At 44.7% G+C, this 15,947-nt stretch overlaps 1 protein-coding gene across 7 annotated transcripts in view; it reads left to right on the plus strand.

Moving 5' to 3' along the window:
• The window catches only part of DLG5 (discs large MAGUK scaffold protein 5), a 120,394-nt gene that overhangs the window by 65,558 nt on the left and 38,889 nt on the right, over positions 1-15,947 (plus strand). For 6 of the 7 annotated variants that reach the window (XM_033842203.2, XM_033842199.2, XM_073793405.1 and 3 more), the window contains exons 6-7: positions 13,663-13,922; positions 15,163-15,475. The exons of the other annotated variant lie outside the window; for it this stretch is intronic. In XM_033842203.2, the coding sequence (XP_033698094.1) occupies positions 13,663-13,922; positions 15,163-15,475 (573 nt within the window). The remainder of the gene's footprint in view (positions 1-13,662; positions 13,923-15,162; positions 15,476-15,947) is intronic. 7 annotated transcript variants of the gene reach the window in all.

Below are 15,947 nucleotides of genomic sequence, written 5' to 3' on the forward strand. Positions count from 1 at the left end.
AAAGACATAGGCTCGCTGAATGGATACAAAAACAAGACCCATATATATGCTGTCTACGAGAGACCCACTTCAGACCTAGGGACACATACAGACTGAAAGTGAGGGGATGGAAAAAGATATTCCATGCAAACGGAAATCAGAAGAAAGCTGAAGTAGCAATACTCATATCAGATAAAATAGACTTTAAAATAAAGACTGTTACAAGAGACAAGGAAGGACACTACAATAATGATCAAGGGATCAATCCAAGAAGAAGATATAACAATTATAAGTATATATGCACCCAACATAGGAGCACCTCAATACATAAGACAAGAGCTAACAGCTATAAAAGAGGAAATGGACAGTAACACAGTGCTAGTGGGGGACTTTTAACACCTCACGTACACCAATGGACAGATCACCCAAACAGAAAATTAGTAAGGAAACACAAGCTTTAAATGACACAATAGACCAGATAGATTTAATTGATATTTATAGGATATTCCATCCAAAAACAGCAGATTACACTTTCTTCTCAAGTGCCCAGGGAACATTCTCCAGGATAGATCACATCTTGGGTCACAAATCAAGCCTGAGTAAATTTAAGAAAATTGAAATCATATCAAGCATCTTTTCTGACCACAATGCTATGGGATTAGAAATGAATTACAGGGGAAAAAAACCATAAAGAAACACAAACACATGAAGGCGAAACAATACATTACTAAATAAACAATAGATCACTGAAGAAAGCAAAGAGGAAATCAAAAAATACATAGAGACAAATGACAAAACACGACGATTCAAAACTTAAGGGATGCAGCAAAAGCAGTTCTAAAAGGGAAGTTTACAGCTATACAAGCCTACCTCAAGAAACAAGAAAAATCTCAAACAATCTAACCTTACACCTAAAGGAACTAGAGAAAGAAGAACAAACAAAACCCAAAGTTAGCAGAAGGAAAGAAATCATAAAGATCAGAGCAGAAATAAATGAAACAGAAACAAAGAAAACAGTAGCAAAGATCAATAAAACTAAAAGCTCGTTCTGTGAGAAGGTAAACAAAATTGATAAATCATTAGCCAGACTCGTCAAGAAACAGAGGGAGAGGACTCAAATCAATAAAATTAGAAATGAAAAAAAAGTTATACCAGACACTGCAGAAATACAGAGCATCCTAAGAGACTACTACAAGCAACTCTGTGCCAATAAAATGGACAACCTGGAAGAAATGGACAAATTCTTAGGAAGGTATAACCTTCCAAGACTGAACCAGGAAGAAATCGAAAATATGAACAGACCAATCACAAGTAATGAAATTGAAACTGTGATTAAAAATCTTCCAAGAAACAAAAGTCCAGGACCAGGTGGCTTCACAGGTGAATTCTATCAAACATTCAGAGAAGAGCTAACACCCATCCTTCTCAAACTCTTCCAAAGAATTGCAGAGGAAGGAGCACTCCCAAACTCATTCTATGAGGCCACCATCACCCTGATACCAAAACCAGACAAAGATACTACAAAAAAAGAAAATTACAGACCAATATCATTGATGAATATAGATGCAAGAATCCTCAACAAACTATTAGCAAACAGAATCCTACAACACATTAAAAGGATCATACACCATGATGAAGTGGGATTTACCCCAGGGATGCAAGGATTCTTCAGTATATGCAAATCAATCAGTGTGATACACCATATTAACAAACTGAAGGATAAGAACCATACGATCATCTCAATAGATGCAGAAAAAGCTTTTGACAAAATTCAACACCCATTTTATGATAAAAACTCTCCAGAGGGAGAGTTCCCTTCACAGAGGGAACCTACCTTAACATAATAAAGGCCATATATGACAAACCCACAGCCAACGTCGTTGTCAGTGGTGAAAAACTGAAACCATTTCCTCTAAGATCAGGAACAAGAGAAGGATGTCCACTCTCGCCACTATTATTCAACATAGTTTTGGAAGTCCTAGCCATGGCACTCAGAGAAGAAGAAAAAGAAATAAAAGTGATACAAATGGGAAAAGAAGAAGTAAAACTGTTTGCAGATGACATGATACTATACATACAGAATCCTAAAGATGCTACCAGAAAACTACTAGAGCTAATCAATGAATTTGGTAAAATTGCAGGATACAAAATTAATGCACAGAAATCTCTTGCATTCCTGTATACAAAATGATGAAAAATCTGTAAGCGAAATTAAGGAAACTCCCATTTACCATTGCAACAAAAAGAATAAAATACCTAGTATTAAACCTACTTAGGCAGGTAAAAGACCTTTATGCAGAAAACTCTGAGACACTGATGGAAGAAATTAAAGATGATACCAACAGTTGGAGAGATACACTGTGTTCTTGGATTGGAAGAATCAATATTGTGCAAATGACTATCTTACCCAAAGCAATCTACAGATTCAGTGCAATCTCTATCAAATTACCAATGACATTTTTGACAGAACTAGAACAAAAAATCTTAAAATTTGTATGGAGACACAAAAGACCCCGGATAGCCAAAGTAGTCTTGAGGGAAAAAAGCAGAGCTGGAGGAATCAGACTCTGTGACTTCAGACTATACTACAAAGCTACAGTAATCAAGACGATGTGGTACTGGCACAAAAACAGAAATACAGATCAATGAAACAGGATAGAAAGCCCAGAGGTAAACCCAGGCACCTATGGTCAACTAATCTATTGACAAAAGAGGCAAAGATATACAATGGAGAAAAGACAGCCTCTTCAGTAAGTGATGCTGGGAAAACTGGACAGCTACATGTAAAAGAATGGAATTAGAACACTCCCTGACACCATACACAGAAATAAATGCAAAATGGATTAGAGACCTAAATGTAAGACCGGACACTATAAAAAAAAAACTCTTAGAGGAAAACATAGGAAGAACACCCTTTGACATAAATCACAGCAATATCTTTTTTGATCCACCTCCTAGAGTAATGGAAATAACAACAAAAATAAACAAATGGGACCAAATGAAACTTAAAAGCTTTTGCACAGCAAAGGAAACCATAAACAAGACGAAAAGACACCCCTCAGAATGGGGGAAACTATTTGCAAACGAATCAATGGACAAGGGATTAATCTCCAAAATATAAACAGCTCTTGCAGCTCAATTTTAAAAAAACCAAACAACCCAATCCAAAAATGGGCAGAAGACCTAAATAGACATTTCTCCAAAGAAGACATACACATGGCCAAGAAACACATGAAAAGCTGCTCAACATCACTAATAATTAGAGAACTGCAAATCAAAACTACAATGAGGTATCACCTCACACGGGTCAGAATGGCCATCATCAAAAAATCTACAAACAACAAATGCTGGAGAGGGTGTGGAGAAAAGGCAACCCTCTTGTACTGTTGGTGGGAATGTAAATTGATACAGCCCCTATGGAGAACAGTATGGAGGTTCCTTAAAAAACTAAAAGTAGAATTTCCATATGACCCAGCAATCCCACTACTGGGCATATATCTGGAGAAAACCATAATTCAAAAGGACACATGCACCCCCATTGTTCATTGCAGCACTGTTTACAATAGCCAGGTCATGGAAGCAACCTAAATGCAACCTAAATCAACAGACCAATGGATAAAGAAGATGTGGTACATATACACAATGGAATATTACTCAGCCATAAAAAGGAACGGAATTGGGTCATTTGTAGAGACGTGGATGGATCTAGAGACTGTCATACAGAGTGAAGTAAGTCAGAAAGAGCAAAACTAATGTCGTATATTAACGCATATATGTGTAACCTAGAAAAATGGTACAGATGAACCGGTTCATCACAGTGTTTGGCAGAAATTGAGACACAGATGTAGAGAACAAACGTATGGACATCAAGGGGGGAAAGCGGCAGCAGGTGGGGGTGGTGGTGTGATGAATTGGGCGATTGGGATCAACATGTATATACACTGATGTGTATAAAATGGCTGAGTAAGAACGTGCTGTATAAAGAAATAAATAAAATTCAAAAATTCAATAAAATTATGCATTTTGTAACACAATAAAAGAATCAAGCAATAGAGACATTTAAAAGATAAAAGAATATTCGTGTAGTCTCACTCCACGGAAATAACTAACCATAGCTATGTTACTTTGAAAAGTTTGAGATTTATATCTGTACACATAGAACCCTTTATATCTTGTTAACGTATTCGAGAAAATGGAATCGCACCGTTCCTTTTGTTGCTAACATTGTTTTTTTGCTGAATATGTCACATGCATCTTTCTATTTCAATACAGATTCTCCTTCCTTGTTTTTAACGGCTGCAGAGTATTGAGTTACATAGGAGCATCATCATTGATTTAACCAGTCTCCTATTGACTGACCCTTGGACTAGTTTCAGTATTTTCCCATTATAAACTATGTTCTGTTGAAAAATGTGTTTCTGTGCCTTATTTTGTTTCTCTGATATTTGTTGAAGCCTTATGTGGAGTACACAGTCCAGGCTCCGTGCAGGCCACTAAACTGGATATACTTGGAGATAGCTGGCGTCTTGTCCACAAGCCTCTGAGTAGGGGGTTTGGTTGTGTGGGGGAAGTCTGGTGGTGGGCGTGGGTAGGCCTGGCCCAGCGGTGGTAACGGGAAGGTTCCTGGAAGGGGAGGTGAGTGCAGGCCAGGGCAGCAGGAGTCCAGCTGGGGCAGAAAGCCCCGCAGCACAGCAGGGGCGTCCGCAGCCCACCTGCTGCACCATCTCAGAGAAGCAACTCTCACTCTCCACCTTCCTCTGCTCCGCCCTTTAACCTTCCGGCCCTGGAGGGGGCGGGGCGGGGCGGGGCGGTGCTCTGGGAGCGTTGCTTGAAGGATGAAGTGAGGCACCAAGGAGAAAGTGCTGGACCCGCGTTTCTTCTGGGGGTGGTGGGAATGTTCTGCGGTTAGACAGTGGCAGTTGCCGCAAAGCTTTGTGGATTCACGACCTTGTGAATATTCCAAAACCCATAGAATTGTGCACTTTAAAGGGTGAATTATATGGTATGTGATTTATATCTCAAAATAAAAGGCTCCAGTTACCACTTGGTCATAAAAAACCAAAAACCTGCCCTCTTGAGGCATGATGTTTTATTGCCTCCCATTCTCTGACTTCCCTCAGGACCCAAACAGCTCTTATGCGCATCCAGGCCAAGATGATGGCCTCCTGTCCCCCGCTTCCCGTCCCCCGACAAGTGACCTGGGAAGGCTTTCTCCCCGATGCTTCCATCTCACATCACTCCTCTTCTCCTTTTCCTATAGCGCTGACCCTTGGGGGGGGTAGTTGATTACAGTGGTCAGTGACTTTCCCCGGTTCTCTTCAGCTGGACCAGTGCCCCTTAGCAAGTGGCCTGCGGGCCACCTCAGGGCCCCCCCGCCCAGGAGAGGAGGGCCCAGTGCCTCGGGTGGGTGTGAGGGGTGAGGGGTGTGTCTGAGCTGCCAGGCCACCTGCTCTCCCCAGCCAGCGCCGTAGCATTTTCACCAGGTCTAGGACGGGTGCTGGGCTGTGAAAAGCTCAGGTCTTGGATAGGCCAACAGCCGAGAAAGCAGGGCACATGGGGGTGGCCACAGGTCTCCTCCCTGCAGGCCCTGGGGCCAAAGGTTGACCTCACTGGACAAGGCTGGTTTTGTTGCCTGGTTCCTCCCACGCCTTGTTAACTTGAAGAGGCCCTTGCGGGGGTAAATGGTGCTGTTTGACTTGCATGTTTGCTTGAGGGATTTGTGGGCTCCCAGCCTTCTACATGATTTATCTCAGAGGAAATGAGGCAGCTGTGTGGGAGGGCACCATGGGCCTGGGGCCTGGGACCTCTCCCTCTCCAGAGCAGCAGACAGGTGGTTTTTCTCATGTGTTTGCATGTGTGCGAGCATGCGTGCGTGCGTGCGTGCGTGTGTGTGTGTGTGGCCAGGGGGAGCACGGTATGGCAGTTCCATCTCCAGGGGACCGCAGTCAGAATGCACCATCTGGATGCCCAAGTGTTCCGGGGCAGAGATGGCCAAGCCTTGGTCGGGGAGCAACGTAGAGGGTAGTTTTGCATCTCCTTTCTTTACAATAATGCATATTCTTTGGTTAAAAAACAACTTCAACGACAGTGAAGTCACCCACCTCCACCTCAGCCCTGGTGTCACTTCCTGGAGGTGACTGACCTCTCTGAACCACTTGGGATATTTCCTTGTGGACATTTGCTATGTCATACTTAACACACAAAGTTTTGTTTTTATTTTCTGCCACCTGCCTTTTTTTTTTTTAACTGTGCAGTATATCATGGGTCTCCTTGTATTTTCTGTAAATTTGGAGCATACAACAAGATATTTCATAGTTTAGTTGTCAGTAATTTATTAACCCCATTCTGTGTGTGTTGGGAACCTTGGTAGTCTGCACTTTTTCCCATTACAAATTACTTTTTGATGGGCACCCTTACATATGTCCTTATGTTCCTTTGTGCATGTTTTTCTGAAGTTTGTTTCTTAAAAGGTACAATTGTCAGGTTCAGAGCAGTGCTTTTCTTTTTTTAAAAAAATAGGTTCTGCCAATTTATTGGGGAAACTTAAGGCTCCAGGAAAGTTCCCTCTCCTCCTTCTGGCCTTGTCAGGTGACAAAAAGAGTAAATATACTCTTTTCTTTGGTGATTCATTTCTTTGGTGATTCATGAAAGTTAACTTCTTTTCTCAGATAACCCAAGAAAGGGGTTTCTTAGTCTTCAAAGAGCTTGGCTCTCAGAGAAGCCCAGAGTGTTTCTGACCAGTGTGGAGCAGGATATAAGGACAGCTGTGTTCTTGGCCTCCCTGAGGGGAGCAGCTCAGGCTGTGGCTGTCTTGGTGTGTGGATGGGACCAAACCCTGGGTTTGTGCCTCCCCTGGGTCACTTTCACCCCCTCCTCACAGGCCGGAGGAGAGTCATCTCTAAAGACTGCTGCCTGCATGAGCTGAGAAGTGTATCACCTTTTTCATTTTAGAATTCTGAGCCAGATTTAACTATTCTGTCTCTCAGAGTACTGTTAGCCTCAGCTGGGAAGCTGAACATTTGACTGTTAGTGTGTGTGCGCCTAACTGTCTACCAAGAACATAATCGTGTAATAGTAAAAAGGAAAAATTGTAGACTGATAGGGGAGTTTTTCAAATCCTCTGGAGTTAACTGTGACTGCGGTTTTCCCAGATTTCTTCAGAGGCTTTTGATTACATTAGCACAGGCATGATTCTCAGCCCTGCTTGTAGAGAAAAGTTGAGAAGTGTTAGGGGCCCCATGAGCCTCTGAATATCCGGGTGCTGTCGTATGGGAAAGAGACTGTTCTTGTGACTCCAGGGCTACGACGAGAGGTTAGGAGTTGAGGAAAATGGGTAGCTCATAAAAAGCGAGGCCTTCTCATGCAGAGCTTTCACCTGTGGAATGGGCAGCTGAGACAGCACAGGGTATCAGTCTGATCTCCCTAGGGTCGCCTCTCCTGATCCCGGATCCTACTGCGTTAGCAGGGCTGGGTTGGGCATCAGAAAGGATCCCAACCTTTCTGATTTTGTTTCTGGGTTTGTTCTGGGATTTTCTCTGATTGACCCTGTCTCACTGGAAAATTGTGACCCATCCTGGCAGCAGATTCACTCTGCCCTCAGTTGCCTCTGGATTGTCATACAGACCCCATCCAAGCACCTCACGGTTGGGGCATTTGGGGGCTACTTCCCAGTGAAGAGAGGCCAAACCGCAGTGTTGACTGTTGTGGACCAGTGCACGTGGGCTCTGCTGGGCCAGTGCCCAGAACAGGGTTTTTCTTTGCATTGTTTCAAGGCAGTCTTTAAAATTAGGTTTTATTTTATTAATATGTGGGGTGATATTTAATTTATATTTTATTAAATTTTTTTAAAAATTGAAGTATAACTGACATGTAACATTGTATTAGTTTCAGGTGTACTATATTACGATTTGATATTTGTATACATTGTGAAATGATCACCACAGTAAGTCCAGTTAATATACATCAACTTACATAGTTACACATTTTTTTTCTTGTGATGAGAACTAATTTGTTTCTTGTTCTTCTTTTTTCTTCTTCTTTTTTTAAATATTTATTTATTTATTTGGCTGCGCCGGGCCGGGTTTTAGTTGCGGCATGCGGGATCAAACCCAGGCCCCCCTGAACTGGGAGCATGGAGTCTTAACCCCTGGACCACCAGGGAAGTCCCAGAGCTAGTTTGTTCCTTGAATGAAGCTTGGAAGGCTGGACAACTGTGGGAGTGCATTTGGCTGTCTACTCAGGCCTGCCACCTTGTGGGAAACTCTGGGAATGGCAGCAGTGCTTTTGTTCTGTAGTAAACCACAGGGGGCTCTTTTGGAGCCTTGGGCTTCTCACCTGGCTTGGAGATGTTTAGAGAATAAAACATTTGGAGTGATTTTTAATTGGAATGTTTGAGGTACTGCCCACAAGACAGGGCAGTCTGGTCTAGAAGCTGGTTCTTTTCCAGATGTGACCCTGAAGGCAGGAGAGCTCTCCACTGGCGCTCTGTGTCCTGGGCATGTGTGGGCACGTCCTTGTGGGATGCCCTTCTCATCTCTCAGTGGTGGGCACTGTGTCAGCTGATGTCCTTGCTGTCCTCCAACCCTCATTGTCTGCACCTGGACAAATTCAGTGGTCCTCAGTTTGTACTGCACTTGGGGACCCAGTTCTCCTTTGTCTAGTAATTTATGGAAAAGAATAATGTTGTATCTCTATCTTGCAACATATACAAAAATATATTCCAGTAGTTTAAATAAATAGTTTAAAGATTTAAATGTGAAAAGTAAAACTAACACTTTTTAAGAAAACTAATGAGAGAGAGTATCCTCATGATCTCAAGGTAGGAAAGAAAGAATTTCTTAAGTAAAACAACCAAACCACAAACCATAAAGGAAATGATTGATAGATTTTACCACATTAAAACGTGAAATTTTAGTAACAAAGGGCACTCAAGAAGATTTAAAAGCCACATACTGGGAAAAGATATTTGTAATGAATATAACTGGAAAAGGATCAGTACCTGGAATTTAGAAATAAGTTCTGCAGAAAGAAAGGAAGGGAGAGGAAGGGGGAGGGGGGGAGGAAGGGGCAGGTGGGGAAGGAAGGAGGAAAGGAAAATAAAGGATATGGACAGGCAATTCATAGAAGAGAAAGTGTGTGTAGTCAGTAAACATAAGGAGAGTTGCTCTGTCTTTCTAGTAATCAGGAAAAGCAAGTTTTTAAAAAAAGAGATCTTATTTTTTGTCCGTGAGATTGGCAGTACTTAAAAAAGAAGTCTGATTGTTTCACGATAGCCAAGAGGTGGAAACATCCCAAGTATCCTTTGACGAATGAATGGATGAGCAAAATGCAGTACATATAAACAATGGAATATTTTTCATCTTTAAGAAGGAAGGAAATTCTGTCACATACTGCAGCCTGGATGAACCTTGAGGACATTATGCTAAATGAAGTCAGTCAGTCACAAAAAGATAAATACTGTAGGATTCCTTTTATATGATTCTATTTATAAATACTGTATATACCTCTAGATTAGTTGGATTCATAGAAAACAAAGTAGGAGGCTGGCTGCCAGGGGCTGGGGGAGGGGGAACAGCTAATTGTTTAGTGGGGACAGAGTTTCAGTTTTGCAAGATGAAAAAGTTCTGGAAGTTGGTTGCACAACAATGTGAATACACATCACGCTACAGAAATGTATACTTCAGAGGTTGAAGAAGGCTAAGACGGTTATGTGTATTTTATCACAAGTAAAAACTAAAAGAAGAACCTGACCGTATGAAACCTTGGTGAGGATGTGTTGATGACGGTAACTTTCAGAATTCCTGCCCACAGGTGGTGGGATATAAATTGGGATAGCCACCCTGGAGAGCAATTTGCTATCGTCCAATCAGTGGGGAAAAGTCCGTATTCTGATCCTTAGCTCTACTTCAAGGTGTCCACCCTAGAGGGGAATCTCACCGGTGTGGGAGAGGAGACGTGTACAGGGTTCACAAGAGTGTCATTTATAACAGCAAAAAAAATGGAGATGAGGTAAACGTCTATCCATCAGACTGAGAATGTGTGATGCAGGCATAGAGAACAGACTTGGGGCTGCTAAGGGGGAGGGGGGTGTGGGAGGGGTGGATTGGGAGTTTGGGACTAGCAGATGCAAACTATTACATATGGAATGGATAAACAACAAGGTCCTACTGTGTAGCACAGGGAACTATATTCAATATCCTGTGATAAACCATAAAGGAAAACAATGTAAAAAAGAATATATATGTATGGCTGAATCACTCTGTTTGTATAGCAGAAATTAACAGAATGTTGTAAATCAACTAGACTTCAATTTAAAAAGATCTATCCACAATACAAAATAGATAACCAACAACGATCTACTGTATAGCACAGGGAACTATACTCAATATCTTATAATAACCTATAATGGGAAATAATCTAAAAAAGATATATATATATATATATATATGTAAAACTGAATCACTTTGCTCTACACCTGAAACTAACACAACATTGTAAATCAAATATATTTCAATAAAATTTTTTTAAAAATCTAAAAAAAAAAACCCGTGTGATGTACTCCTACAGTGAAGCACTACCTGCACCACTGACTACACCTCAAAAGCAGCATTGACTAGAAGGAAGCACATGGAACACCATTAGGAACCTTCATGAGTACAGAAGTAGTATAGGTAGAATATTGTGCATGGTGATGGTTGACAGCAAATTTAGGAGAGCAATTCTGGAGGGGAGGAGAGGGGTACTAGATAAGAGAAGGGTGTACTGGGGGCTTTGGCTAAGCACCTGTACTATTTTATATCTTTGGAAAGCAATTTGAGACATGCGACAAGGTAGAGTCGGCCCTCTATATCCGTGGGTTCCACATCTGAGGATTCAACCAACCAGGAATTGGGGAAAAAAAAAAATCCCAGAAAGTTTGAAAGAGCAAACCTTGAATTTGCCTTGCTGACAGCTATATTTACATAGCGTTTTTGTTGTGTTGGGTATTATAAGTAATCTAGAGATGATTTAATGTATAGGGAGGATGTGCGTAGTTCGTATGTAAATACTACACCATGTTATATGAGGGATGTGAGCATTCATGGATTTTGGTATCCGTGAGGCGTCCTGGAACCAGTCCTTAAGGTGAGAGCTAAGTGGTGGGTACTTAAAATTCTGTTACCTTATTTGCTGTGCTTTGCTGTATGTTTGGAAGATACTGCATTGTGTCTTTAAGAAGACTTTAAATGATCGAGTGAGGCTAAGTCAGTGGTTTTCTGACTATTTCTCAGCATGCAGTCCTGATCTGCAACAGTGACGCATTTTTATAAAATGGTGAAGATTTTAACCGCCCGAGGAAGCTGTGTACCTATTTTTAAAGTGAGTTTTGTAGTTTGGTGTCCTCGTAAGATTTCCTTTGAAGGAAGGAGTTTTGCTTTAAAAATAAAAAAAAGAAAAGGAAAAAGACTAAAAGCCCTGAATGAGCTGATTTCTGAGATTCCCTTTTTCCCCATTAATCTGTAGTCCTAGGAGCTAATGTCTCAGAGGAATGAACTCACTTTCCTTGCCTCTAAAAGATTCTGACATTTGAATTAGCTCTTTCCTGTTAATCGTATTTATTGAGGGCTCACCCTCCCTCCACAGGGAATATTCAGTAGTTCCAGGTTCTGGTTCTCTGGGCTGCAAAGATCTTCTGATAACTCAGGGTCCATGTTGGATGAGCCAGGTGATTCCTGGACTGTTGGACCTGGAACGGTTAAGCAAGCCTTTCTGGCTCAGTCGTGTCATGGGGTGGGGGGGCTGCGGGGGTGCTCCGGAGATATGAGCCCTCAGCCCAAGGGCTCACTCAGATCCCCTGAGGTGCTTAGCAGAAGTCAGCCCGCCCTGACCACCTCTTAACACATCTTGTATTTTGTTCTGTAGAGCAGCACCCTGGGTGAGCGTTAGTACCCCCTGTAATTCAGAGTAGAAAGCTCTCTTGCTTAAACCCTCCCATGGTTCCCATCTCACTCAGGATACAGTCTTTGCTGTGAGCCTTGAAACTGTGCCGACTTCTCTGGCCTTTTTATTTTATTTTTTTTAAATCTGCACTCTTAACCTTATACTTTTTTTTTTTTTTTTTTTTTTTTTAGGTACGCGGGCCTCTCACTGTTGTGGCCTCTCCCGTTGCGGAGCACAAGCTCCGGACGCACAGGCTCAGCGGCCATGGCTCACGGGCCCAGCCGCTCCGTGGCACGTGGGATCTTCCCGGACCGGGGCACGAACCCGTGTCCCATGCATCGGCAGGCGGACTCTCAACCACTGCACCACCAGGGAAGCCCTAACCTTATACGTTTTAAAAAGTATATATTTATTTATTAATTTGGTTGTGCCAGGTCTTAGTTGCGGCAGGTGGGCTCCTTAGTTGCGGCATGCGTGTGGGATCTAATTCCCTGACCAGCGATTGAACCCGGGCCCCCTGCATTGGGAGCGCGGAGCCTTAACCACTGCCTTCTGGCCATTTTTTTGAATCCACTTCTCCTTGTTCACTGGGTTCCAGTCACTCCTCCCTGCCCTCCTGTTTGTGCCTAGGACATGGCTGGTGATTCCTGCCTCAGGGCCTTTGCACTTTCTCACTCTCTGCCTCATGTGCTCTTGGCTGCTGGTCTTCATTTGCACCCAGGCTCGGAAGTCACCTTCTTAGAAAGACCTCCTCAGGCTGTGGACTCTCTCACAAGCTACTCTGCTGCCCAGAAGTCTCTCTCCAGCTCGTTATCCTGTTTTATTTTTTATTTCCTCGACAGCCCTTATTATGCTCTCAAGTTATTTTATTTGAGAACTGATCTCTGTCTACCGATCTCGGTCTCTGTGTTTGTATCGGCCCATCAGGATAAGCGGTCCACAGGCCACCGTCACTGTGTCTGTTCGGCATCACCAGCATTTAGAACAGGGCTAGAAGGTATTAGGTACTTGTGTCAGGGATCCTCAGCATCGCCCTCAGGTTTGGTGATTTGCTAGAAGAACTCACAGGACGTAGCGTATAATCCTACTCACAGCTAAAATCTATTTCAGCCAAAGGGCACAAAGCAAAATCAGCAAAGGGAAGAGGTGCATGGTGTGAAGTCCAGAGGCAATCAGGTGCTAGGTTCCAAGAGTCCTCCCGCTGTGGAGTCTCACAGGACAGACTTAGTTCCCCCAGTACCGAATCGTGACAACACGTGTGAAATGTAGCCAGGGAAGCCCATGAGATGCTCTCTGCCCGGGGCTTTTACTGGGAGCTGGCCACGTAGGAACCCCCTGCTTAGCATGCTCTGAAATTTCAGACTCCCAGAAGAAAGCAGGAGCTGAGCCGGAAGCACACTGTTCGTCCAGTCCAGGCGTGGGGAGCCCTTCCTGTCACTCGGGAAAGTTTTGTATCAGTCCAGGGAACTGCTTACAGTTCACGTTCCCAGACGCCAGCTAAGGGTCAACTTGCAAGCAGGCCTTTCTAAGGATGGAAGTCTCAGGCCTGCTATGGTGACTCTTTCCTGTATACTACTTAAGAAATGTTTGTGAACGAATGAATCAACTCAACGGGGCCTGTGGAATCAGATCTCAAGACCCCTGAAAGCCAGAGGGTGTGACCTCCCCTCCCTTGTCAACAATCCTTCCCCCAGACAGACGGAGGCGAGTTTGTCCTTCCGCCTGCCCTCAGACCTTTGGTAATCATGGCTCTGTGGTCCCCAGGTGTTGAAGCACAACGGGTCATCAGAAATTCTCAACAAGCTGTATGACACGGCCATGGACAAGCTGGAGGTGGTTAAGAAGGACTATGACGCCCTGCGGAAGAGGTATAGCGAGAAAGTCGCCGTCCACAGCTCGGACCTGAGCCGCCTGGAGCAGCTAGAGGAGGAGAACCAGCGCCTTCTGAAGCAGACGGAGATGCTGACCCAGCAGAGGGACACGGCCATCCAGCTGCAGCACCAGTGCGCCCTCTCCCTGAGGAGGTAGGAGCCTAGGCCGTCAAGGAGGGGAGCGAGCGAGCTGGCCTGTCTCTTGCACTCAGAGAATGGCCAGAGGGCCGAAGCATCCTCTCTGCCGGGGGCCACTCTCCTCTGTGGGCTTGTGGTTACCTATCTGCAAGGCTCTCCGCCACTTTCTGGGGGGGTAAAAAAAAAAAAAAATAAGCAATTGAACTTTTTCAATCAAAAATTACTTACGTCCAGGAAACATTTTCCTGACACTGTCTTGGCACTTGTGCTCCTTCCTTTCTTCTTCATCTGAGCGACTCGGGCGTGTTCTGACCGTCCTGTTTCTCAGGTCACCCCACAAGCCTCTCCCCTCTGTGTCAGTCACCCACCTGGCAGATAGGAAAGTTAATTGTCCTAGGCATTGTTCTTCTAAAGTTGCACTTTCTGTTAAGGTAGATAATCTGTAGGGATGTGACCCCTGCCCTGCAACAGTGTTTCTTAAGGTACGTTCCTGCAGAATACCTGTTCTCTGGGGTGCTTATCAGGTTTATATGAAAAGCGTTCTCTGGCTTTAAAAGGGTTTGGGAATTGCCGGGTTGCACACAAACAGGTGTCTGTGCTGCAGGACTTCTCAGAACCTTTACTCCGATACTGTGCGCTAGAATCTCCGAAGAGGGAACAGAATGCAGTGTTTTTCCCAAACATCAGTCATCAGAGAGCACACTTTTTTTAAATGGAGCTCTGTGCAGGATTGGTTTCTAAGGAACCCACACTCAGAAATGCTGCTCTAGAGCTGCAGGCTGTAATTTGCAGGGCCGCCTGCATGGCAGGTACTTCCTGGCCTGGAAGGACCGAGCGGTGCTCTCACGCTAACCTGGAGGTGTTGGGCCAGGCACCTGTGTCTCGAGGCCTTATCCCCTGTATCTGTAAAATGAGGTGCTCAGACTCAACGATTGTTCAGGCCACTTTTGTCTTTCATGGGCTGTGATTCTAGCTTTGTTTTGTTCTTATTTTTAAAGGTAACGTAGCCTGACTGTGGAAGAAGTAACACTGTTATTTCCAGTAGAGCAGAGGGCATGAAATTCTCAGTCCATCTTCCAGTATTTGTAAAAGGCTGAGAAAAATTCCCGGTCCAGGGGTCCTGGTCCTTCATCACTTTTCTCTCTTGGGGGTGTGGAGAATGACCGCGTTCAAAACTTCACGCTCGATTGTCCGGCGCGGCAGAGCTGGCTGGGCAGGTCCCCACGCCCTCGTCCTGGCTGCCTCTCTCCGCCAGGTTCGAGGCCATCCACCACGAGCTGAACAAGGCCACGGCCCAGAACAAGGACCTGCAGTGGGAGATGGAGCTGCTGCAGTCGGAGCTGACGGAGTTGAGGACCACACAGGCGAAAACTGCCAAGGAGTCAGAGAAGTACAAGGAGGAGCGGGATGCGGTGTACAGCGAGTACAAGCTCATCATGAGCGAGCGCGACCAGGTCATCTCCGAGCTGGACAAGCTGCAGACCGAGGTGGAGCTGGCTGAGTCCAAGCTCAAGAGCAGCACGTCTGAGAAGCAGGCGGCCAGCGAGGAGATGGAGGCGCTGCGACAGGTAGGAAGGTGGCGAGGGAAAGAGGGCTGTGACGCCCAGGTGTCCAGAGGAGCAGGGAGCAGCCTTCAGCCTGCTGCTGCCTGGGCTATTGGATGCCTCCTGGGTAACTGCTGAGCTCACACTCGGTGCCCAGCTCTATTCGGGCTGCAGGGGACACAGGTGAGGTTCAGCTGTGGTCCTGGGTGTCCGGAGCTGACAGCTGATGTGATGGTAGATCAGTCTTTTGCTGGAAGTCAGCTCAAGGGCTTGCTCCTTAAGAAGCAAGATCCCAGGGCCACGTTCCCAAAGCCATAGGTACCTTTGGCCTTGTGAGTCCAGAAGGGCACAGTCAGTGTTCCTTCACCCCAACACCTGAGGAGTCTGCTCTATAGAGGGGTGGTCTGGGCTCCTGGGAAGCTGTTCTACTAGGTTGAGCCCAGTACTCTTCTCAAGCCTTGCTCCTGGGGGGGGGGGGGGGGGGGGCGTGCCTCCA

The sequence above is a fragment of the Tursiops truncatus genome, chromosome 16 (assembly GCF_011762595.2).
Source record: "Tursiops truncatus isolate mTurTru1 chromosome 16, mTurTru1.mat.Y, whole genome shotgun sequence".
Taxonomy (NCBI): Eukaryota; Metazoa; Chordata; class Mammalia; order Artiodactyla; family Delphinidae; genus Tursiops; species Tursiops truncatus.